General features: G+C 51.6%; 1 protein-coding gene across 1 annotated transcript in view; it reads left to right on the top strand.

The window, feature by feature from the left end:
* The window catches only part of LEMD3 (LEM domain containing 3), a 141,401-nt gene that overhangs the window by 35,967 nt on the left and 82,329 nt on the right, over positions 1–23,105 (top strand). The window contains exons 4-6 of the mRNA XM_075344861.1: positions 1,876–1,943; positions 8,756–8,835; positions 10,792–10,934. Of these exons, the coding sequence (XP_075200976.1) occupies positions 1,876–1,943; positions 8,756–8,835; positions 10,792–10,934 (291 nt within the window). The remainder of the gene's footprint in view (positions 1–1,875; positions 1,944–8,755; positions 8,836–10,791; positions 10,935–23,105) is intronic.

Here is a 23,105-nt window from a genome sequence, read left to right on the forward strand (position 1 = left end):
GAGGGGTTACACTTTTTAAAGTGTAATACTTTGTGTGGCCTCCGGAGGCAGAAGCTATACACCCAATTGTCTGGGTCTCCCAATAGGAGCTAGAAGAAAAGGAATTTACGGTAAGTAAACAAAATTCCCTTCTTTCCATGCGTTCGTTCTGTTTTTTTGACGGATCTGTTCTGTGACTCATAACAACAATAATAATAATGCTCAGTTCAAAAAACCGTATCCATCGTTGGATTCCGTCATATGCTGGATGACGACGGATCCAGCGCCCATAGGCTTCCATTATACAACATGCCGGCCAGCGCCAGATCCGGCGTGGTCCGGTTTTTTGCCAGAGACAAATGTTCTATGCTGCGTCTTTTCAGGCAGCCAGATGAAGAAATTTCGCTGGATCCAGCGAACGCCGCATGCAATGCAAGGCCATCCAGCACAATCCGGCGCTAATACAAGTCAATGGGGAATAAAACTGATCAGACGCAGGATCCATTTTATCCGGATTTCGCCGGTTTGTGCCTGGCGGCAAAAACCAGATGTGTGAAAGTAGCGACAGCGTCCACTAGCCCCTACTCCCCATCTTCCTGGGTCGGTACCATAGTGAGGCCAAATACTATATTGGGTTTTCAGGCTTAACCTCTCCAACCTAAGGGCTACCTATAAAATATGATTTAAAAGCTTTAACCATTTCCATTCTTGTAATCTCGTCCTGCAAAAAAAGCTTTTTCCTTTTTTTTTTTTTTTTTTTTTTTTTTTTTTTTTTTTTATATTTTGCGTTCATTTTAAGGCACACATTGCATCTTTATTCCACTTTTGAGTGCAGATTTGTCACAAAGCCTGAAGGGTTTCCAGATGCAGCAGTGAACGAGCATTCAGAAGTATTATGCACACTGTTTCCCCATGCAGATTTGGCCTGGATTAAATCTGCAGAATGTCAATTCTACCAGCAGATTTCATTCATTCTAATGACTATAAAAATAAATGTAGCAAAAAAGGAGTTTTTTTTCGCTGCAGATCTCCCAAGAGATGCCGATATTTCTGCACCAAATACTTAGGTTATGTGCACAGTAAGAGTTGGTGAGTTTTATAGATCTGGCTGCAGCGGTACCAAATGTGTGCCATGACTTCCATTGGCGTACTGTGATTGTTGTGGAAAGGTGGAGGGGGTGTGTGGGTTAATAGCGGGAGCCCCCCATAAGCTTCTAAATGCAGTGATTGCTATTGTATTGATTATCATCTATAGCCAACAAGACTGCTGCTGTTACTGTACTAGCTTGGGGTTGGTCCTTTTTAGTATAACAGCCAGTATTCTCTACCGGGGCTCGTGTGGCTGTCCCGTGAGCCCTGCAGCCAGTCAGTGGCTGCTTCACTCACTTCCTTCAAACAAAACTGGCATATGGAAGAAGTGAGGTTACTGCTCCTCTGGCTTCCTCTGGACGTCAGTCGCGTCTGAAGAAAGCAAGCGGCTGCAGAGCTCACAAGACCCAGAGGGGAGTACAGGTGTGCTATTTTGAAGGGGAAATGCATAATATTGGAGAAGGTTGTCTGGGTAGTGGACAACCCCTTTAAGCCGAGGTCACACTGTAATTTTGCTCTTCCCAAGTTCCTGTGCAATCATCAGAAGTGGTCAGTACATCTATATTGTGAGAGCACCTTGCAAACTAGAATGTACGGTCATCTAATATCAGGAAATGGTGAAACGTGCAGAAGCATTGTCTGAGGGGGGGGGAAGCCTTGAATTGTCATGGATTTGGGAGAGCAATTCCTTTTGTTGGTGAAAACGTGCTCTTTTTTGTGTATTTTCTGTTGCAGAAATATTTTTTATGCTTATAGCACTTCAGAATATTAATGCATGGTGTTTGATCTCTAATCCCACTGCTATAGGTGACTTCACATGTGGAGATGCGGACTACAGACACATTTCCGTCCAAGAGGCAGCAGACTATTTAGAGGTCAGTTATGTTTGCAGATACACATTTTATAATTCCCACCTTCCCCCCCCCCCCACCCCCTTATTTATATATATAAAAAAAAAAGGCCACAATCTAGGCCAGGGGTTTACAAAATGTGGCTCAGGAGCCACATGTAACTCACGGGCCATGTGTTGCTTGTGCCCATTTGCCAGCTTGGTACATTACCATCAGGTCTAGCACACAGCTGTGATGAGCGGCTCTTCTGATGGGGACTTTCTGAGCCGCCCCACACAGGAGTGGATCTGGATGCCCGTATACTGGTGGTGGGGGGATAGATTGTAAGCTGGAGATGGGATGATGCCAGGAGGGGCTTGACGCTGGGTGTCAGTGTGGTGGGAGCGCTTCATGTGAGAATAACACAGGCAGGTAAAGAGGGAGCCCCTGGATAGAGAGATGGCTATAAAATTATTTCAGTGTTTGTTTTTTTTTTGTTTTTTTTTTTTTTCTTCGGCGCTCTATTGGGAGACCCAGACGATTGGGTGTATAGCACTGCCTCCGGAGGCCACACAAAGCAATTACACTAAAAAGTGTAAGGCCCCTCCCCTTCTGGCTATACACCCCCAGTGGGATCACTGGCTCACCAGTTTTCTGCTTTGTGCGAAGGAGGTCAGACATCCACGCATAGCTCCACTGTTTGTAGTCAGCAGTAGCTGCTGGCTCTATCGGATGGAAGAAAAGAGGGCCCATATAGGGCCCCCAGCATGCTCCCTTCTCACCCGCGGTTGGTGCTTGTAAGGTTGAGGTACCTATTGCTGGTACGGAGGCTGGAGCCCACATGCTGTTTTCCTTCCACATCCCCTGGAGGGCTCTGTGGAAGTGGGATCTTGCCAGCCCCCAAGCCCTGGGGCCGGGCTCCATCCACAGACCCATAGAACCTGCTGGATGTGGAGCGGGAGTGCCGTTCAGGGACAAGGCCCTGCAACTTTCAGGTACTCTGTGTCCCCGGCAGGCACGGACACTCTCTCAGGGCTTGCTGAGCGTTGTAGTGCGCCGGGGACAGTGGCGCTGTACGCTGGGGGTTAGGTCACTGCAGCTTTGCTGAGTGACGTTGTGTATTGGGAACTACTGCGCCGACCGCTCCTGGAGCGGCGGCGCAGCTGCGACTTGTGGTGCGCCGGGGGCTTTGCGCCGACCGCGCTTTTACGGCGGCGGCGCTTCTAACTTTAGCCCCCGGCTTCTGCGGCCTAGCGCCGCTTCGTTCCCGCCCTCACCCTGTCAATCAGGGTAGGGGAGAGACGCTGCTCAATAGGCAGCGCCGAGGGCTGGAGCTTTATTTACATGCTCCAGCCCTCTCACTAGGCACAAGGGGAAGCAGACTTCCCGCTCTTCGTCGGAGTACGCCCAGGGCCCGCCCCCCCTCTCCACAAGGACGCCGGCAGCCATTACACATGCGATCTGGCTGGGGAGAGGCAGCAGGCTCTGGGAGACCCAGACTAGAGGGATTTCTGGCGACCACACACCGCTCCTAAGCGGGCGGTAAGCTGCACAGTAGTGCTGGCCCCACTAGTGCCTCAGTGATATATAGTGTACTTTTGTCTTGGTACCATATATATATATATATAGTTGCACTGTAGGTCGCTTCTTGGCTGGACACCCTGTACTGCTCTGAGGAGGCAGCAACATGTCATCCGCAAAACGCAAGGCTGCCAAGGCACGGGCTGTGTGCACTGTTTGTACTGCATGTGGGGCTGATCTACCGGCAGGCTCCAATGATTTACATTGTGTGCAATGTTCAGTCCCAGTGGCACTTCGTCAGCCAGAGCCTATTGTGGTGGTAGCCCAGGCAGAGACGCCTGTGAACCCTGCCCCGGTGACGGGGACAGACTTTGCAGTGTTTGCTGATAAAATGTCTGAGGCTATGACAAAAATCCTGGAGACCTTGCAGGCCAGGCCAGTTCCTCAGACCATGGACACTTCTGTGGCTATGCTCTCTGGTCCCCCTCAGTTGGAACTAATCCGTACTTCAAGGGGGTCTCAAGCATCACAAGCTGAAGTCTCTGACTCAGATGACAGTCCCAGGCAGCCTAAGCGAGCTCGCTGGGAAAGACCCTCCACGTCATCACACTGCTCAGGGTCTCAGCGAGAAGAATCTCTCTGTGATGAGACTGAGGACGGTGATCAGGATTCTAATCCTGAGGCCCCTCTCAATCTGGATGCCCCTGAGGGTGACGCCATGGTTAATGACCTTATATCGGCAATTAATAGACTGTTGGATATTTCTCCCCCAGCTCCTTCAGCAGAGGAGGCAGCTGCACAGCAGGAGAAGTTCCATTTCCTGTATCCCAAGCGTAAATTAAGTGCTTTTTTGGACCACTCTGACTTCAGAGAATCAATCCAGAAGCACGACGCTCATCCAGACAAGCGTTTCTCTAAACGTTCTAAGGATACCCGTTATCCTTTTCCCTCTGAAGTGGCCAAACGCTGGACCCAGTGCCCAAAGGTTGATCCCCCAATTTCCAAGCTTGCGGCTAGATCCATAGTCGCAGTAGAGGATGGCGCTTCACTTAAAGATGCCAATGACAGACAGATGGACCTTTGGTTGAAATCTGTCTATGAAGCTATCGGCGCGTCGTTTGCTCCAGCATTCGCGGCCGTGTGGGCACTCCAAGCTATTTCAGCTGGTTTAGCACAGGTGGATGCTATCATACATCCAGCAGTGCCACAGGTGGCGTCCCTAACTTCGCAAATGTCTGCTTTTGCGACTTATGCTATCAATGCTGTCCTAGAATCTACGAGCCGTACCTCTATGGCGGCCGCCAATTCTGTGGTTTTGCGCAGAGCCTTATGGTTAAAGGACTGGAAAGCAGATGCTGGTTCCAAAAAATGCTTAACCAGCTTGCCATTATCTAGAGACAGACTGTTTGGTGAGCCATTGGCTGAAATCATAAAACAGTCCAAGGGTAAGGACTCTTCCTTACCACAGCCCAGAGCAAGTAAACCTCAACAGAAAAAGTGGCAGTCGAGGTTTCGGTCCTTTCGAGGCTCGGGCAAGCCCCAATTCTCCTCGTCCAAAGGGACTCAAAGGACAAGGGAGCTCAGATTCCTGGCGGGCTCACTCACGTCCCAGGAAAGCAAATGGAGGAACCGCTTCCAAGGCGGCTACCTCATGACTTTCGGCCTCCTCCCTCCGCATCCTCGGTCGGTGGCAGGCTCTCCCGCTTTTGCGACATTTGGCTGTCTCAGGTCAAAGACCGGTGGGTAACAGACATTTTGTCTCGCGGGTACAGAATCGAGTTCAGTTCTCGGCCTCCACTTCGGTTCTTCAGAACCTCCCCACACCCCAACCGAGCAGATGCCCTGCTGCAGGCGGTGGACTCTCTAAGAGCAGAAGGAGTCGTGATCCCTGTCCCCCCTCTAGAACGGGGGCGAGGATTTTACTCCAATCTCTTTGTGGTTCCAAAAAAGGACGGCTCCTTCCGTCCTGTTCTGGACCTAAAACTGCTCAACAAGCATGTGAACGCCAGGCGGTTCCGGATGGAATCCCTCCGCTCAGTCATTGCCTCAATGTCCCAAGGAGATTTCCTAGCATCAATAGACATCAAAGATGCTTATCTCCACGTGCCGATTGCTACGGAACACCAACGCTTTCTGCGCTTCGTGATAGGAGACGAACATCTTCAGTTCGTGGCTCTGCCATTTGGTCTGGCGACAGCCCCCCGGGTGTTCACCAAGATCATGGCAGCAGTGGTAGCAGTCTTGCACTCTCACGGACACTCTGTGATCCCTTACTTGGACGATCTACTGGTCAAGGCACCCTCTCAGGAGGCATGCCAACTCAGCCTGAATTTTGCACTGGAGACTCTCCAGGCGTTCGGGTGGATCATCAACTTCCCAAAGTCAAATTTGTCACCGACCCAATCACTAACGTATCTTGGCATGGAGTTTCATACTCTCTCAGCGATAGTGAAGCTTCCGCTGAGCAAGCAGCGGTCACTACAGACAGGGGTGCAGGCTCTCCTTCAAAGTCAATCGCACTCCTTAAGACGCCTCATGCACTTCCTCGGGAAGATGGTGGCGGCAATAGAGGCGGTTCCGTTTGCGCAGTTTCATCTGCGTCCACTTCAATGGGACATTCTCCGCCAATGGGACGGGAAGTCGACATCCCTGGACAAGAAAGTCTTCCTTTCCCAGACGGCCAAGGACTCTCTGCAGTGGTGGCTCCTGTCCACCTCATTATCACAGGGAAGATCCTTCCTACCACCGTCCTGGGCGGTGGTCACGACAGACGCGAGTCTGTCAGGGTGGGGAGCAGTGTTTCTCCACCACAGGGCTCAGGGTACGTGGACTCAGCAGGAGTCCACCCTTCAGATCAATGTTCTGGAAATCAGAGCAGTGTTTCTTGCCCTACTAGCCTTCCAGCAGTGGCTGGAAGGGAAGCAGATCCGAATTCAATCGGACAACTCCACAGCGGTGGCATACATCAATCACCAAGGAGGGACTCGCAGTCGGCAAGCCTTCCAGGAAGTCCGGCGCATTATGATGTGGGTGGAAGCCACGGCCTCCACCATATCCGCAGTTCACATCCCCGGCGTAGAAAACTGGGAAGCAGACTTCCTCAGTCGCCAGGGCATGGACGCAGGGGAATGGTCCCTTCACCCGGACGTGTTTCAGGAAATCTGTCGCCGATGGGGAAGGCCGGACGTCGACCTAATGGCGTCCCGGCACAACAACAAGGTCCCAACATTCATGGCACGGTCTCGCGATCAAAGAGCTCTAGCAGCAGACGCCCTAGTGCAAGATTGGTCGCAGTTCCGGCTCCCTTATGTGTTTCCACCTCTGGCACTCTTGCCCAGAGTGCTACGCAAGATCAGATCCGACTGCAGCCGCGTCATACTCGTCGCTCCAGACTGGCCGAGGAGGGCGTGGTATCCGGATCTGTGGCATCTCACGGTCGGCCAACCGTGGGCACTACCAGACCGACCAGACTTACTGTCCCAAGGGCCGTTTTTCCATTGGAATTCTGCGGCCCTCAACCTGACTGCGTGGCCATTGAGTCCTGGATCCTAGCGTCTTCAGGCTTATCCCAAGGGGTCGTTGCCACCATGAGACAGGCTAGGAAGCCCACGTCTGCTAAGATCTACCACAGAACGTGGAGGATATTCTTATCCTGGTGCTCTGCTCAGAGAGTGTCTCCCTGGCCATTTGCTTTACCTACCCTTCTTTCTTTCCTCCAATCTGGGTTAGAAAAAGGTTTGTCGCTCGGCTCCCTTAAAGGGCAAGTCTCGGCGCTATCAGTCTTTTTTCAGAAGCGTCTAGCACGACTTTCTAAGGTGCGCACGTTCCTACAGGGGGTTTGCCATATAGTTCCCCCGTACAAGCGGCCGTTAGATCCATGGGATCTGAACAGGGTACTAGTTGCCCTCCAGAAGCCGCCCTTCGAGCCTCTGAAGGAGGTTTCACTTTCTAGACTATCACAGAAAGTGGCTTTTCTGGTAGCGATCACATCTCTTCGGAGAGTGTCCGAGCTAGCAGCGTTGTCTTCCAAGGCTCCCTTCCTGGTCTTCCACCAGGACAAGGTAGTGCTGCGCCCCATTCAGGAGTTTCTCCCGAAGGTGGTATCCTCTTTTCATCTTAATCAGGATATCTCTTTGCCTTCGTTTTGTCCTCATGCAGTTCATCGGTATGAGAAGGATTTACATTTGTTAGATCTGGTGAGAGCGCTCAGAATCTACATTTCCCGCACGGCGCCCTTGCGCCGTTTGGATGCACTCTTTGTCCTTGTCGCTGGTAAGCGCAAAGGGTCGCAGGCTTCTAAGGCCACCCTGGCTCGATGGATCAAAGAACCAATTCTTGAAGCCTACCGTTCTGCTGGGCTTCCGGTTCCATCAGGGCTGAAGGCCCATTCTACCAGAGCCGTGGGTGCGTCCTGGGCATTACGGCACCAGGCTACGGCTCAACAGGTGTGCCAGGCAGCTACCTGGTCGAGTCTGCACACTTTCACCAAACATTATCAGGTGCATACCTATGCTTCGGCGGACGCCAGCCTAGGTAGAAGAGTCCTGCAGGCGGCAGTTGCCTCCCCGTAGGGGAGGGCTGTCTTGCAGCTCTAACATGAGGTATTTCTTTACCCACCCAGGGACAGCTTTTGGACGTCCCAATCGTCTGGGTCTCCCAATAGAGCGCCGAAGAAGAAGGGAATTTTGTTACTTACCGTAAATTCCTTTTCTTCTAGCTCTTATTGGGAGACCCAGCACCCGCCCTGTTGTCCTTCGGGATTGTTGGTTGTTTACGGGTACACATGTTGTTCATGTTGAACGGTTTTCAGTTCTCCGATGTTACTCGGAGAGAATTTGTTTAAACCAGTTATTGGCTTTCCTCCTTCTTGCTTTTGCACTAAAACTGGTGAGCCAGTGATCCCACTGGGGGTGTATAGCCAGAAGGGGAGGGGCCTTACACTTTTTAGTGTAATTGCTTTGTGTGGCCTCCGGAGGCAGTGCTATACACCCAATCGTCTGGGTCTCCCAATAAGAGCTAGAAGAAAAGGAATTTACGGTAAGTAACAAAATTCCCTTCTTTTTTGGGCTGTCACTTGGGTGGGGAGCAGGAGCTGGTTGTAACTACTTGGGATGAGGGGGAGTTAATGTAGCTTATGGCTCTCGTGGTAAAGTTTGGGATCCACTGCTCTGAGCATTTGGGGATGTGGTACACAAGGCAATCAGTGTCCCCATTGAATAATTGCAGTTGTACCCAGTACTGGGACCTGAGTGTAGTTGCTGAGACTACAAATTTCCTCAAGTTTCTTGTGGTATTTATTATTTTCTTTTAACCTTATAAATTATGCTATCTTACAGGGTTTAGGTGAAGAATATTTTAGTGAACTTGACAAGTCTCTGGAATGGATTTTAGAGTCTGGAAAAGATGTGGGAATCAGGTGAGTGCATTTTTTTTTTTTTTTTTAGCATGTCATACTTTCTCTCCTAAGTGGCACATTGTTGCTCCCAACATCTTGGGCGCTTCTATTACTTGCTAAGCTGTGTGAAGTTATGGGGCTTTGTAGGCGTCAGGCTCCCAGGATGCCACACTTGCTTGTTTGTGTAGATGGTTCCCCTGCTGGCTAATTAATGTAATTTTTTCACCTTTGATGCCAATGTGCTGTGACTGAGAACTTAAAGAATTGCTCTCTTCTTTAGAAATTAATCCAAATCCGGTCCGAAATCTGCCCCCATATAAGTCTATGGGAATCAGAATCCAGAGATTTATAATGGTGGTAGATGGAATAGAGGAATGAGAGCACATGGGGTGGACTTACCAAGGCTCCGGCATGGCTGTACGCTGCTTCCAGGACTCACATTAACTGCCCGGTCCACTGATTAGTCAAATGTGCAGTCACACGCCCACACTGACTGCATCCAATCAGTCTCCAGGACAGCCGATGGGCAGGGAAATCACTGTAACTGAAGGAGGCAGTAAATTATAGCATCTACAGGGAGTCTAGAATGTATGGGCTCATTCCAGGTTAATGGGTGTGACTGGCATAGTTTGTGAGCATGGTGCGGTTTCCTCTCGTCCACCATAATCTTGCAAGATTTCGTGCTTCACTCTCCCTATCTGGGGGTCTCACCCCCAGGTCCCCCAGTTCTATTATAACCCGCTCCCTGCCCACGTAGAGTCTTATTCTGACTGGAAACGACGGATACCAATTTGAAAATGCACCTATTATGTGATGAGGAGCGTGTTGAAATGACGTCATGCCTGGAAGGAGCCTGTACATTCTAGCATTTACATTAAGTATCGTGGTGTAATAAAATAAAAATTTTGGTGCAGGGTTCTCCCGGTATTGCTACCCAGGACAGATATAGCCCACAGCTGCAGTCCCAGCCCTGCACTTATATTGGCGGTGTATCCAAATGGAGGAACCACATGCGGTTTTTTTTTTTTGTGCTGGAAAAAAACACCCGGAATCCCGGGCATCTTTGAAACCGTGTGGATCCGGACTCTTACAGTCCGGGTCCGTCCAGCCCTAACCCTGTTATCTGATTCATGCTGCCTGAAATACAGGCAGCAAGAATACGTGTGGTTGCGTCATTAAAGCCAAGTATGTTTTTAAGAGAGCACGCACTTGGAGTAATCACTGGACAGCTTTTCAAAGGCAGGTTCTCAGCAACTTCTCCCTGCCTGACCCCATTGTGTATGGGGAGTCGCCTGTCTGGGAGATCAGGGCAGGAGAAGTTACTGACTTGTGCCCCAAATCAGCAAAGTATATACATCATGCTTTGAAAATTTGTAACAGTTTTACAACTTTTAGTACTTTCAAACCAAATTCATGAAATGTGACGTTTCACTCTAGAAATGGTACTTCAGCCCTGGAATTCCATTTTTGGCCAGGTGCACACCACTGATGAGATGTGCACGCCACGTCAATGAATTCAGCACCTGAAGTTCCTGCACAGCCATCTTTAAGACAGTCTTTATTAATCAAGGCCATATTCTATAACTATGATCACATTCACTGCTGTCATAAGGTCTGTAAACTACAACCAAATCCTAGATCAAATTTCCTGAATATTCTCTGGCTGAAGATTTCAGAACACATTTTGGGAATAAAGACTTTGTGCATAGCTGAGAGTTCAAGAAAATGTTTATGGCACTAATTATATTATGGTCAAGGTGGGAAAATTAAAAAAAAGTCCGATTTGAAACCTAAATTTGCTAAGCTGCCTGGAGAGTTTGACCTCTAAAAGGAGCCTATTTTAGCTCTTAATTTTAGAAAGTGTAAGTTTGTGAACTCATGACCTAAAAAAAACCCCTTCGTATATTATACTGTCAGATTATACTAAGAAATGTAAATTATGCCACACACACCACTGATACTTTGTTTTTCTTTCAGGTGCTTTGGAGATGTGGATGACTCTGAATTAACTATAGCCAGTGTGAAATACTTGGAATCCACACAGCCACAGATGTCCTTTGTGTGTCGCATTCGCCGTGCCATTGTGACCGTAGCTCACAGGTTATCACTGCTCCTTCTAGGTAACTTAATGTAACGTGCTAGTTACATGTATTGGTGACACCGCTTCATAAACTAGTTTTTGCTTCGCAGTTTCAAATTGTAGTATCCTTCCTTACCTTATTTTCTTTGTCGCTCCATTGGGAGACCCAGACAATTGGGTGTATAGCTTCTGCCTCCGGAGGCCACACAAAGTATTACACTTTAAAAAGTGTAACCCCTCCCCTCTGCCTATACACCCTCCTGTGCATCACGGGCTCCTCAGTTTTATGCTTTGTGTTGAAGGAGGCACACATTCACTCGAGCTCCCATTTTAGTCAGCAGCAGCTGCTGATTGTATCGGATGGAAGAAAAGAGGGCTCCTAACAGGGCTCCCGGCATGCTCCCTTCTCACCCCACTGAGTCGGCGGTGCTGTTAAGGTTGAGGTACCCATTGCGGGTACAAAGGCTGGAGCCACATGCCGTTTTCCTTCCCCATCCCTTAGAGGCTCTGGGAGAAATGGGATCCTAACCGGTCATCCAGGCACTGGGACCGGGCTCCCTCCGCAGCCCCTGTGGGAATCTGACGGACAGGAGACTGGGTATCATCAGGGACAGGCCCTGCATCTAAAGGTACTCTGTGTCCCCTTGGGGACAGTGCATGGAGCACTTTGGTCTCAGACGCTGCAGCGGCTGCTGTATTTGTATGACGACCGGGACTACCGCGCCGACCGCGCCTGTTTGCCGGCCGCGGTATTAAATTTAGTCCCCGGCTTTTGCGGCCTAGTGCCTTAAACTCCCGCCCCCGGGCCTGCCAGTCAGGGGTCAGGGCGGGACGGTCGGCCTGACGTCGACAGTGAGGGCTGGAGCACACTTTAGGTGTCCTCCTCCCCCCTCACTAATCACTCTGGGGCACCAGATTCCCGCACTTTATTAGTCACGCCCACGGCTCCCTCCTCCCCTGAGAACGCCGGCAGCCATGTTTTAAACACATTCTGCCGGTGGAGGACTTCTGGCTGCAGCTCTGGGAGAGCCAAGGCAGGGAATCTGGTGGACACACACCGCTTGAGCGGTCGGTAAGCCACACCGGTCACCCGGTGCTGGTCCCCCTAGGGTGCCGAACTGTGTGTATATATATGTATATAATATATAATATAAAAATATATATATATATATATATATATATATATATATATATATATATATATATATATATATATATATATATATATATATATATATATATATATATATATATATATATATATATATATATATATATATATATATATATATATATATATATATATATATATATATATATATATATATATATATATATATATATATATATATATATATATAAATGTGTTAACGTGAACTCTTAACCAGAGATCACTAGTTGCCTACTGCCTGGTCTAATTGGTGTGGGTCGAGTGCATGCTTGAAAAATGAGATCAGACAGTCGGATATGCATCTTTCCTCGACAGAAGTCAGCCCATGCTCTGCTTTATTACAACTGAGCTTGCTCTGATATAACCTTGCAAAGGGGCATGTCTGGATGTGTTCATTGGTCAGTGGGTCGAACAATGTATTAGTCCATGAGCTGATTGGTAGGCGTCATTGTAGGCGGGTCTATGACATCATTGGATGGATCCATGGTGATGGGAGGGACGTAATCTGGTGGATCCATGCTGGATGGTCTGGTCTGTAATGTCATATGATCTTTGGTTTGGTCTGCTCTTATATGGCATCTTCTTACACCTGGACATTCCTTGCATTCCAGGCAAGGTGTGGAGAAACAGGCAATGACAGCCACCTTTTATATCTGTGTCATGTATATGATCTGAAACCTGAATTATGTAAGGCAAATCGACATATTTCCCACAATGCTCTATGTCCAGAGGTTAATTAAGTACTTCATTGTATGGCTCTCCTCAACATATACATATATATATATATATATATATATATATATATATATATATATATATATATATATATATATATATATATATATATATAATTATAATATGTGTGTGTATATGTATATATTATTTCTTCATCGTTCCTTCCATGGGAGACCCAGACCATGGTGTATAGCTACTGCCTCCGGAGGACACACAAAGTACTACACTCAAAACGTGTAGCTCCTCCCTCCGGGCTATATACACCCCCTGGATGACAATCTAACCAGTTCAATGCTTTGTGTTTCAGGAGGTCACACACACACATGCATTCTCTGATTTTTCATTTTTAAGATTTTATTTTTAAAGATATGGAAGAAAAGCGGGTCCAATCTGGACTCCCGGCATGTCCCTTCACACCCCACTGTGTCGGCGGTGCTGTTAAGGTTGACCTTGCAAGGCTGGAGCCTTCACATGCCGCGCTCCTTCAACATCCTTTTCAGGCTCTGGTTTGAAGTGGGAGCCATCACGGTCCTCTCTGCTGTGCAGGAGACCGGTCTCCATCCGCAGCCCTGTCAGGTTCCTGCTGGACAGAGCATTTCACCTTCCCTCAGGGACATGGCCCTGCGTCTCAAAAGCTAAGTATTGAGACGTTTTTCAGGGGTCCCGGGTACTTTTATTGAGGGGAGAGTATGTTGTTTGTCTTTTACTGTAATTCCGGCCGGTTCTCGGTGTTTTTCCGGAGAACCGCGCCGGGGGTGCCTGCTCGTCGGCCGCACGTTACAAATCTAGGCCCCGGCTTCAGTTTGGGCCTAGTTTCGGTTTTGGCTTTCCTGCATGTCATTCATCCACATGCATAGCGTGGCGCCGCCCACCGGCCGGCCAGCAGAGGGGAGGACACTCCTTTCTGTGGAGATGTTCCCTCCCCTGCATCTCTCCTTCGCCCTCCGGTTTCCCGCTCTTGGGCTTCTCCCCGCCCCCCTCCTCCTTCCAGCGCCATTTTCTCAGCGTTCTTACACTGATTGGCGCTGGATGCTGCAGCTGCTGCTTTTGGGGAAGGCTGACGCTTCACTGGGGGTCTGAGCTGTGGAATCCGGAGGGCACACAGAGAGCGGTCTGGTAAGCCACAACCTCTGGTTGTGGGCTTTTTATTATACACTCTCAGGGCATTCTACAGGAGTGTATTCTAGCTGCAGAGCCTCCACCTCAGCAGCATGTCTGTCACTAGGAGCAAGGCTGCAAAGCTGTACGCTATATGCACTGCTTGTAAGCTCATTCTTTCCCAGTCTTTTGCCGACTCTATGGAACAACTGTCCCGGACACTGCTGACCATGAATCAGCCCCCTTCTCAGGCCGCCTCTGTTGCTCCGAGCTCTGCAGAGCCCTCAGAGCATGTTTTAGGACTCCGTCCTCCTAAACGGAGACGCAGGGACCCTTCTCCTTCCTCGTCCCACGGCTCTGATTCACGGGCCGAGGTGCAGGGCGAGGAGGATACTTTTACTGTGGGTTCAGACGCTAGCTCTAGGTACCCCATTGCCTTGTCTGAGGATGATGCGGATGTTAGTGACTTGATTGCGTCCATTAACTCCGTCCTGAACCTCACGACACCAGTGTCAGAGGAACCAGCCTCACTGGTAGAGATACATCAGTTTGCCTCACCTAAAAAGGCTTGGAGTACGTTTTTTAACCACTCAAGTTTTCAGGCCACTGTCACCAAACCCAGGGCCTGTCCTGACAAACGCTTTCCAAAGCGTTGTTCTGATGACCGTTTTCCCTTTCCGCTAGATGTGGTGGAGTGGGCTCAGTCCCCAAAGGTAGACCCTCCGGTGTCTAGAATCTCAGCCCGTACAGTCGTAGCGGTGGCTGATGGCACCTCTCTTAAGGATCCCACTGACCGCCAGGTTGACCTTCTGGCCAAGTCTGTACATGAGGCGGCAGGAGCCTCCTTCTCCCCGTCTTTTGCGGCAGTGTGGGCTCTTAAGGCAGTCTCTGCCTCTCTGGCGGAGATACATTCCCTCACCAGGGACTCTATGCCTGAGATGGAGGCCTTAACTTCTCAGGCTTCGTCTTTTTCATCCTACGCCATGTCTGCCATTCTGGAGGCTTCTCACCGCACGGCGGTGGCCTCCGCTAACTCTCTCGCGATCCGCAGGATTTTGTGGCTTCGAGAGTGGAAGGCAGACGCTTCTTCTAAGTACCTTGCGGGCCTCCCCTTTGCTGGGTCCTGGCTGTTTGGTGAACAACTGGATGAAATAATTAAGGAAGCTACTGGAGGGAAGAGTACTTCCTTGCCACAAGCTAAAGCCAAGAGACCTGTCCAGGGCAGGAACCAATCGAGGTTTCGTTCCTTTCGTTCCTCTAACTGGTCAGCCTCTAAGCCCTCAGCCTCGTCCACTACCGCAGCCAAGGATCGTAAAACCATCTGGCGCGCAAAGCCACGTCCTCAGAAGTCCGGAGGAGCCGCTGCCACTAAGGCAGCCCCCTCTTGACTATCTGGCTGCGCCAGCAACGTCCTTGGTCGGTGGCAGGCTCTCCCGCTTTGGCGACGTGTGGTTTCAACACGTCTCCGATCAGTGGGTGCGGGATATCATCTCCCATGGCTACAGGATAGAATTTTCCTCCAGCCCGCCAAACAGATTTTTTCTGTCAACTCCCCCCTGCTCCAAGGCCGCCGCCTTCTCTCAGGCCGTGGCATCCCTGCAGGCCAACGGTGTTATTGTTCCGGTTCCCGCTCGGGAACGGTTCAGAGGTTTCTACTCCAACCTCTTTCTAGTCCCCAAGAAGGACGGTTCCTTCCGGCCCATCCTGGATCTCAAGCTTCTCAACAAGCATGTTCAGGTGCGGCGTTTTCGCATGGTCTCGATCGGTCATTGCATCAATGACCCAGGGAGATTTTCTGGCATCCATCGACATCAGGGATGCCTATCTGCACGTGCCTATCGCGGTTTCACACCAGCGTTGGCTCCGCTTTGCAATCGGAGAGGAACATTTCCAATTCGTGGCTCTCCCCTTCGGGTTAGCCACGGCCCCGCGTGTTTTCACCAAGGTTATGGCAGCAGTGGTTGCGGTCCTGCACCTTCAGGGGTTGGCAGTAATCCCCTACCTGGACGACCTTCTAGTCAAGGCCTCATCCAGGACGGACTGCCAGCGGAGTGTCTCGCTCACTCTCGCCACGCTTGTTCAGTTCGGGTGGCTTGTCAACCTGTCCAAGTCCACTCTGACCCCGACCCAGGGGCTTCTGTACCTAGGGATGCAATTCGAGACTCTGCCGGCACTTGTGAAGTTGCCCTTGGTCAAACAGCAGTCCCTTCAGCTAGCGGTGCGCTCTCTGCTGAGGCACCGCCGTCATTCCATCAGACACCTCATGCAGGTGCTGGGTCAGATGGTGGCGTCAATGGAAGCGGTTCCATTTGCACAGTTCCATCTGCGTCCCCTGCAGTTGGACATTCTCCGCTGTTGGAACAAGCGGACCTCTTCTCTGCACAAGCTAGTGGCTCTGTCGCCACAGACCAGGAGCTCTCTTCAGTGGTGGCTTCGGCCCCTCTCTCTGTCACAAGGACGCTCCTTCCTGACTCCGTCCTGGGTGATTCTCACCACAGATGCCAGCCTCTCCGGTTGGGGAGCAGTTTTTCTCCATCACCGAGCACAGGGCACTTGGACTCCGTCCGAATCAGCCCTCCCGATCAATGTGCTGGAGATCAGAGCTGTGTTCCTAGCTCTCCTAGCCTTGCACCACCTGTTGGCAGGCAGGCACATTCGAGTCCAGTCGGACAACGGTTGCCTACATCAATCACCAGGGCGGAACTCGCAGCCGCCTGGCGATGTTGGAGGTTCAACGAATCCTCCAGTGGACGGAGGACTCCAAGTCCACCATATCAGCAGTCCACATCCCAGGCGTAGAAAACTGGGAGGCCGATTTATCTCAGCCGTCAAACCGTGGACAGCGGCGAGTAGGCCCTACACCCGGCAGTCTTCAGGTCAATCTGCCGCAAGTGGGGTACGCCGGAAGTGGATCTAATGGCATCCCGGCACAACAACAAGGTTCCGGTTTACGTGGCTCGCTCCCACGATCCTCAGGCCTTCGCAGCGGATGCGCTGGTTCAGGATTGGTCCCAGTTCGGTCTGGCTTACGTGTTTCCCCCGCTAGCTCTCTTGCCCAGGGTTCTGCGCAAGATCAGAACGGAGGGCCGTCGGGTCATAATCATTGCTCCGGACTGGCCCAGGCGAGCTTGGTACCCAGACCTGCTCCGCCTGTCTGTAGAGGTGCCGTGGCATCTCCCAGACCGCCCAGACCTTCTCTCTCAAGGTCCGTTTTTCCGCCAGAATTCTGCGGCTCTCAAATTGACGGTGTGGCTCTTGAGTCCTGGATCCTGACGGCTTCAGGTAATCCCTCTGAGGTCATCTCCACTATGACTCAGGCTCGGAAGTCTTCTTCGGCCAAGATTTATCACAGGACTTGGAGGATCTTCCTGTCCTGGTGTCGCTCTTCCGACCATGCGCCTTGGCCGTTCTCCTTGCCGACCATCCTGTCTTTTCTACAGTCTGGTCTACAGCTAGGACTGTCCCTCAAGGGACAGGTGTCTGCTCTGTCGGTATTATTCCAGCGGCGTATCGCCCGACTGGCTCAGGTGCGCACCTTCGTGCAGGGCGCAGCTCACATCATTCCTCCTTACCGGCGGCCTTTGGATCCCTGGGACCTTAATCTGGTCCTCTCGGCCTTACAGAAACCCCCCTTTGAGCCTCTTAGGGAGGTTCCCTTGTTAATACTTTCACAGAAAGTTGTTTTTCTAGTAGCCATAACTTCTCTCAGGAGAGTTTCTGATTTGGCTGCGCTCTCTTCGGAATCCCCCTTTTCTTCGGCGCTCCATTGGGAGACCCAGACGATTGGGTGTATAGTACTGCCTCCGGAGGCCACACAAAGCATTACACTAAAAAGTGTAAGGCCCCTCCCCTTCTGGCTATACACCCCCCCCGTGGGATCACGGGCTGATCAGTTTTCTGCTTTGTGCGAAGGAGGTCAGACATCCACGCATAGCTCCACTGTTTAGTCAGCAGCAGCTGCTGACTATGTCGGATGGAAGAAAAGAGGGCCCATACTAGGGGCCCCCAGCATGCTCCCTTCTCACCCCACTTTACGTCGGCGGTGTTTTGTTAAGGTTGAGGTACCCATTGCGGGTACGGAGGCTGGAGCCCACATGCTGTTTTCCTTCCCCATCCCCCTGAGGGGCTCTGAGGAAGTGGGATCTTACCGGCCCCCCAAGCCCTGAGGCCGGGCTCCATCCACAGACCCATTGAACCTGCTGGATACGGAGCTGGGTACCGTTCAGGGACAAGGCCCTGCGACATTCAGGTACTCTGTGTCCCAAACAGGCCGCGCACATTCCAGACTTGCTGGGTGTGCTAGTGCGCCAGGGACAGTAGCGCTGCGCGCTGGGGTTACAGTCACTGCAGTTTTTCTGGGTGACTTTATGTGTTGGGGACTGCCGCGCCGGCCGCCCCTGGAGCGGCGGCGCGGCTGCGACTTGTAGTGCGCCGGGGACTTAGCGCCGACCGTGCTTTTACGACGGCGTCGCTTATAAATTTAGTCCCCGGCTTCTGCGGCCTAGCTCCGCTTCGTTCCCGCCCCCACCCTGTCAATCAGGGCAAGGGAGAGACGCTGTACCATTCATCAGCGCCGAGGGCTGGAGTCTTATTTACATGCTCCAGCCCTCTCACTGAGCACAGTGGGACGCAGGTTTCCCGCTCTTTGTCTGCACACGCCCAGGGCCCGCCCCTCTCCATAGGACGCCGGCAGCCATTCCTACATGCAGTCTGGCTGGAGAACGGACACAGGCTCTGGGAGACCCAGACAAGGGATTTCTGGCGACCACACACCCGCGTTAAGCGGGCGGTAAGCAGCACTTTAGTGCTGGCCCCACTAGTGCCACAGTGTTATTTTGGTGTACCTTTTTTTCTCTATACCATATATATATGTATATATATATTGCACTGTAAGGTCGCTTCTTGGCTGTATACCCTATCTTGCTCTGAGGAGACGACAACATGTCATCCGCAAAACGCAAGGGTGCCAAGACACAGGCTGTAAGCGCTGCTTGTGCCGCTTGTGGGGCTGATCTACCGGCAGGTTACAATGACCCCCATTGTGTGCAATGTTCGGTTCCCTGTGCCACTTCGTCAGCCGGAGTCTATGGTGGTAGTGGCCCAGGCAGAGTCACCGGTGAACCCTGTCCCGGTGACGGGGACAGAGTTTGCAGTTTTTGCTGACAAGATGTCTGTCACTATGACAAAGATCCTAGAGACCTTGCAGGCCAGGCCAGTTACTCAGACCATGGACACTGCTGCGGCAACGTTCCCCGTCCCCCCTCAGTTGGAGTTAATCCGTGCTTCAAGGGGGTCCCAGGCATCTCAGCCTGACGGCTCTGATTCAGATGACAGTCCCAGGCAGCCTAAGCGAGCTCGCTGGGAGAGACCCTCCACGTCATCACGCGGATCAGGGTCTCAGCGAGAAGAGTCTCTACATGATGAGACAGAGGAGGGTGATCAGGAGTCTAATCCTGAAACCGCTCTCAATCTGGATACTCCTGATGGTGACGCCATGGTAAATGACCTTATAGCGGCCATCAATAGTCTATTGGAAATTTCTCCCCCTGCCCCTTCTGCAGAGGAGGCAGCTGCACAGCAGGAGAAGTTCCATTTCAGGTATCCCAAGCGTAAATTGAGTACTTTTCTGGACCACGCTGACTTCAGAGAATCAGTCCAGAAACACCATGCTTACCCAGACAAGCGTTTCTCCAAACGTCTTAAGGATACACGTTATCCCTTTCCCCCTGACGTGGTCAAACGCTGGACCCAGTGTCCAAAGGTGGACCCCCCAATCTCCAGGCTTGCGGCTAGATCCATAGTTGCAGTGGAGGATGGGGCTTCACTTAAAGATGCCAATGACAGACAGATGGACCTTTGGTTAAAGTCTGTCTATGAAGCTATCGGCGCGTCGTTTGCTCCAGCATTCGCGGCCGTGTGGGCACTCCAAGCTATTTCAGCTGGTCTGGCACAGGTGGACTCTATCATACGTCCAGCAGTGCCGCGAGTAGCGTCCCTAACCTCGCAAATGTCTGCGTTTGCGACTTACGCTATCAACGCTGTCCTGGACTCTACAAGCCGTACCTCAATGGCGTCTGCCAACTCTGTGGTTTTGCGCAGAGTCTTGTGGTTAAAGGAATGGAAAGCGGATTCTGCTTCCAAAAAAATGTTTAACCAGCTTGCGACTATCTGTAGATAGACTGTTTGGTGAACAATTGGCTGAAATCATTAAACAATCCAAGGGTAAAGACTCCTCCTTACCCCAGCCCAGATCAAGCAAACCTCAACAGAGGAAGTGGCAGTCGAGGTTTCGGTCCTTTCGAGGCTCCGGCAAGACCCAATTCTCCTCGTCCAAAGGGACTCAGAAGGAGCAAAGGAGCTCAGATTCCTGGCGGGCCCACTCACGCCCCAAGAAAGCAACCGGAGGAACCGCTTCCAAGGCGGCTGCCTCATGACTTTCGGCCTCATCCCTCCACATCCTCGGTCGGTGGCAGGCTCTCCCGCTTTTGCGACATTTGGCTGCCACAGGTCAAAGACCGGTGGGTAACAGACATTTTGTCTCACGGGTACAGGATAGAGTTCAGTTCTCGTCCTCCGCCTCGGTTCTTCAGAACCTCCCCACATCCCGACCGAGCAGATGCCCTTCTGCAGGCGGTGAATTCTCTAAAAGCAGAAGGAGTGGTGATCCCTGTTCCTCTGCAGGAACAAGGGCAAGGTTTTTACTCCAATCTCTTTGTGGTTCCAAAAAAGGACGGCTCGTTTCGTCCTGTTCTGGACCTAAAGCTGCTCAACAAGCATGTGAACGCCAGACGTTTCCGGATGGAATCCCTCCGCTCAGTCATTGCCTCAATGTCTCAAGGAGATTTCCTTGCATCAATAGACATCAAAGATGCTTATCTCCACGTGCCGATTGCTACAGAGCACCAACGTTTTCTACGCTTCGTGATAGGAGACGACCATCTTCAGTTCGTAGCTCTGCCATTTGGTCTAGCGACAGCCCCACGGGTGTTCACCAAGATCATGGCGGCAGTGGTAGCAGTCTTGCACTCTCAGGGACACTCTGTGATCCCTTACTTGGACGATCTACTGGTCAAGGCACCCTCTCAAGAGGCATGCCAACTCAGCTTGACTGTTGCACTGGAGACTCTCCAGACGTTCGGGTGAATCATCAACTTCTCAAAGTCAAATCTGTCACCGACCCAATCACTAACGTATCTTGGCATGGAGTTTCATACTCTCTCAGCGATAGTGAAGCTTCCGCTGGACAAGCAGAGGTCACTACAGACTGGGGTGCAGGCTCTCCTTCAAAGTCAGTCGCACTCCTTAAGACGCCTCATGCACTTCCTCGGGAAGATGGTGGCGGCAATGGAAGCGGTTCCGTTTGCGCAGTTTCCTCTGCGCCCACTTCAATGGGACATTCTCCGCCAATGGGACGGGAAGTCAACATCCCTGGACAGGAAAGTCTCCCTTTCCCAGACGGCCAAGGACTCTCTGCAGTGGTGGCTTCTTCCCACCTCATTATCACAGGGAAGATCCTTCCTACCACCGTCTTGGGCGGTGGTCACGACAGACGCGAGTCTGTCAGGGTGGGGAGCAGTTTTTCTCCACCACAGGGCTCAGGGTACGTGGACTCAGCAGGAGTCCACCCTTCAGATCAATGTTCTGGAAATCAGAGCAGTGTATCTTGCCCTACTAGCCTTCCAGCAGTGGCTGGAAGGAAGGCAGATCCGAATTCAGTCGGACAACTCCACAGCGGTGGCATACATCAACCACCAAGGGGGGACACGCAGTCGGCAAGCCTTCCAGGAAGTCCGGCGGATTCTGATGTGGGTGGAAGCCACGGCCTCCACCATATCCGCAGTTCACATCCCCGGCGTAGAAAACTGGGAAGCAGACTTCCTCAGTCGCCAGGGCATGGACGCAGGGGAATGGTCCCTTCAGGCGACAGATTTCCTGAAACACGTCTGGGTGATGGGGAAGGCCGGACGTCGACCTCATGGCGTCCCGGCACAACAACAAGGTCCCAACCTTCATGGCACGGTCTCGCGATCAAAGAGCGCTGGCGGCAGACGCCCTAGTGCAAGATTGGTCGCAGTTCCGGCTCCCTTATGTGTTTCCACCTCTGGCACTCTTGCCCAGAGTGCTACGCAAGATCAGATCCGATTGCAGCCGCGTCATACTCGTCGCCCCAGACTGGCCGAGGAGGGCGTGGTATCCGGATCTGTGGCAGCTCACGGTCGGCCAACCGTGGGCACTACCAGACCGACCAGACTTACTGTCCCAAGGGCCGTTTTTCCATCGGAATTCTGCGGCCCTGAACCTGACTGTGTGGCCATTGAGTCCTGGATCCTAGCGTCTTCAGGATTGTCCCAAGGGGTCGTTGCCACCATGAGACAGGCTAGGAAGCCCACGTCCGCTAAGATCTACCACAGAACGGGGAGGATATTCTTATCCTGGTGCTCTGCTCAGGGAGTGTCTCCCTGGCCATTTGCATTGCCTACCTTTCTTTCTTTCCTGCAATCTGGGTTAGAAAAAGGTTTGTCGCTCGGCTCCCTTAAAGGTCAGGTCTCGGCGCTATCCGTCTTTTTTCAGAGGCGTTTGGCACGCCTTCCTAAGGTGCGCACGTTCCTACAGGGGGTTTGCCATATCGTACCCCCGTACAAGCGGCCGTTAGATCCATGGGATCTGAACAGGGTACTAGTTGCCCTCCAGAAGCCGCCCTTCGAGCCTCTGAGGGAGGTTTCACTTTCTAGACTATCACAGAAAGTGGCTTTTCTGGTAGCGATCACATCTCTTCGGAGAGTGTCTGAGCTGGCAGCGCTATCATCCAAGGCTCCCTTCCTGGTCTTCCACCAGGACAAGGTAGTGCTGCGCCCCATTCAGGAGTTTCTCCCGAAGGTGGTATCCTCTTTTCATCTTAATCAGGATATCTCTTTGCCTTCGTTTTGTCCTCATGCAGTTCATCGGTATGAGAAGGATTTACATTTGTTGGATCTGGTGAGAGCACTCAGAATCTACATTTCCCGCACGGCGCCCCTGCGCCGTTCGGATGCACTCTTTGTCCTTGTCGCTGGTAAGCGCAAAGGGTCGCAGGCTTCTAAGGCCACCCTGGCTCGATGGATCAAAGAACCAATTCTTGAAGCCTACCGTTCTGCTGGGCTTCCGGTTCCATCAGGGCTGAAGGCCCATTCTACCAGAGCCGTGGGTGCGTCCTGGGCATTGCGACAC

This window comes from Anomaloglossus baeobatrachus, chromosome 4 (genome assembly GCF_048569485.1).
Source record: "Anomaloglossus baeobatrachus isolate aAnoBae1 chromosome 4, aAnoBae1.hap1, whole genome shotgun sequence".
Lineage (NCBI taxonomy): Eukaryota > Metazoa > Chordata > Amphibia > Anura > Aromobatidae > Anomaloglossus > Anomaloglossus baeobatrachus.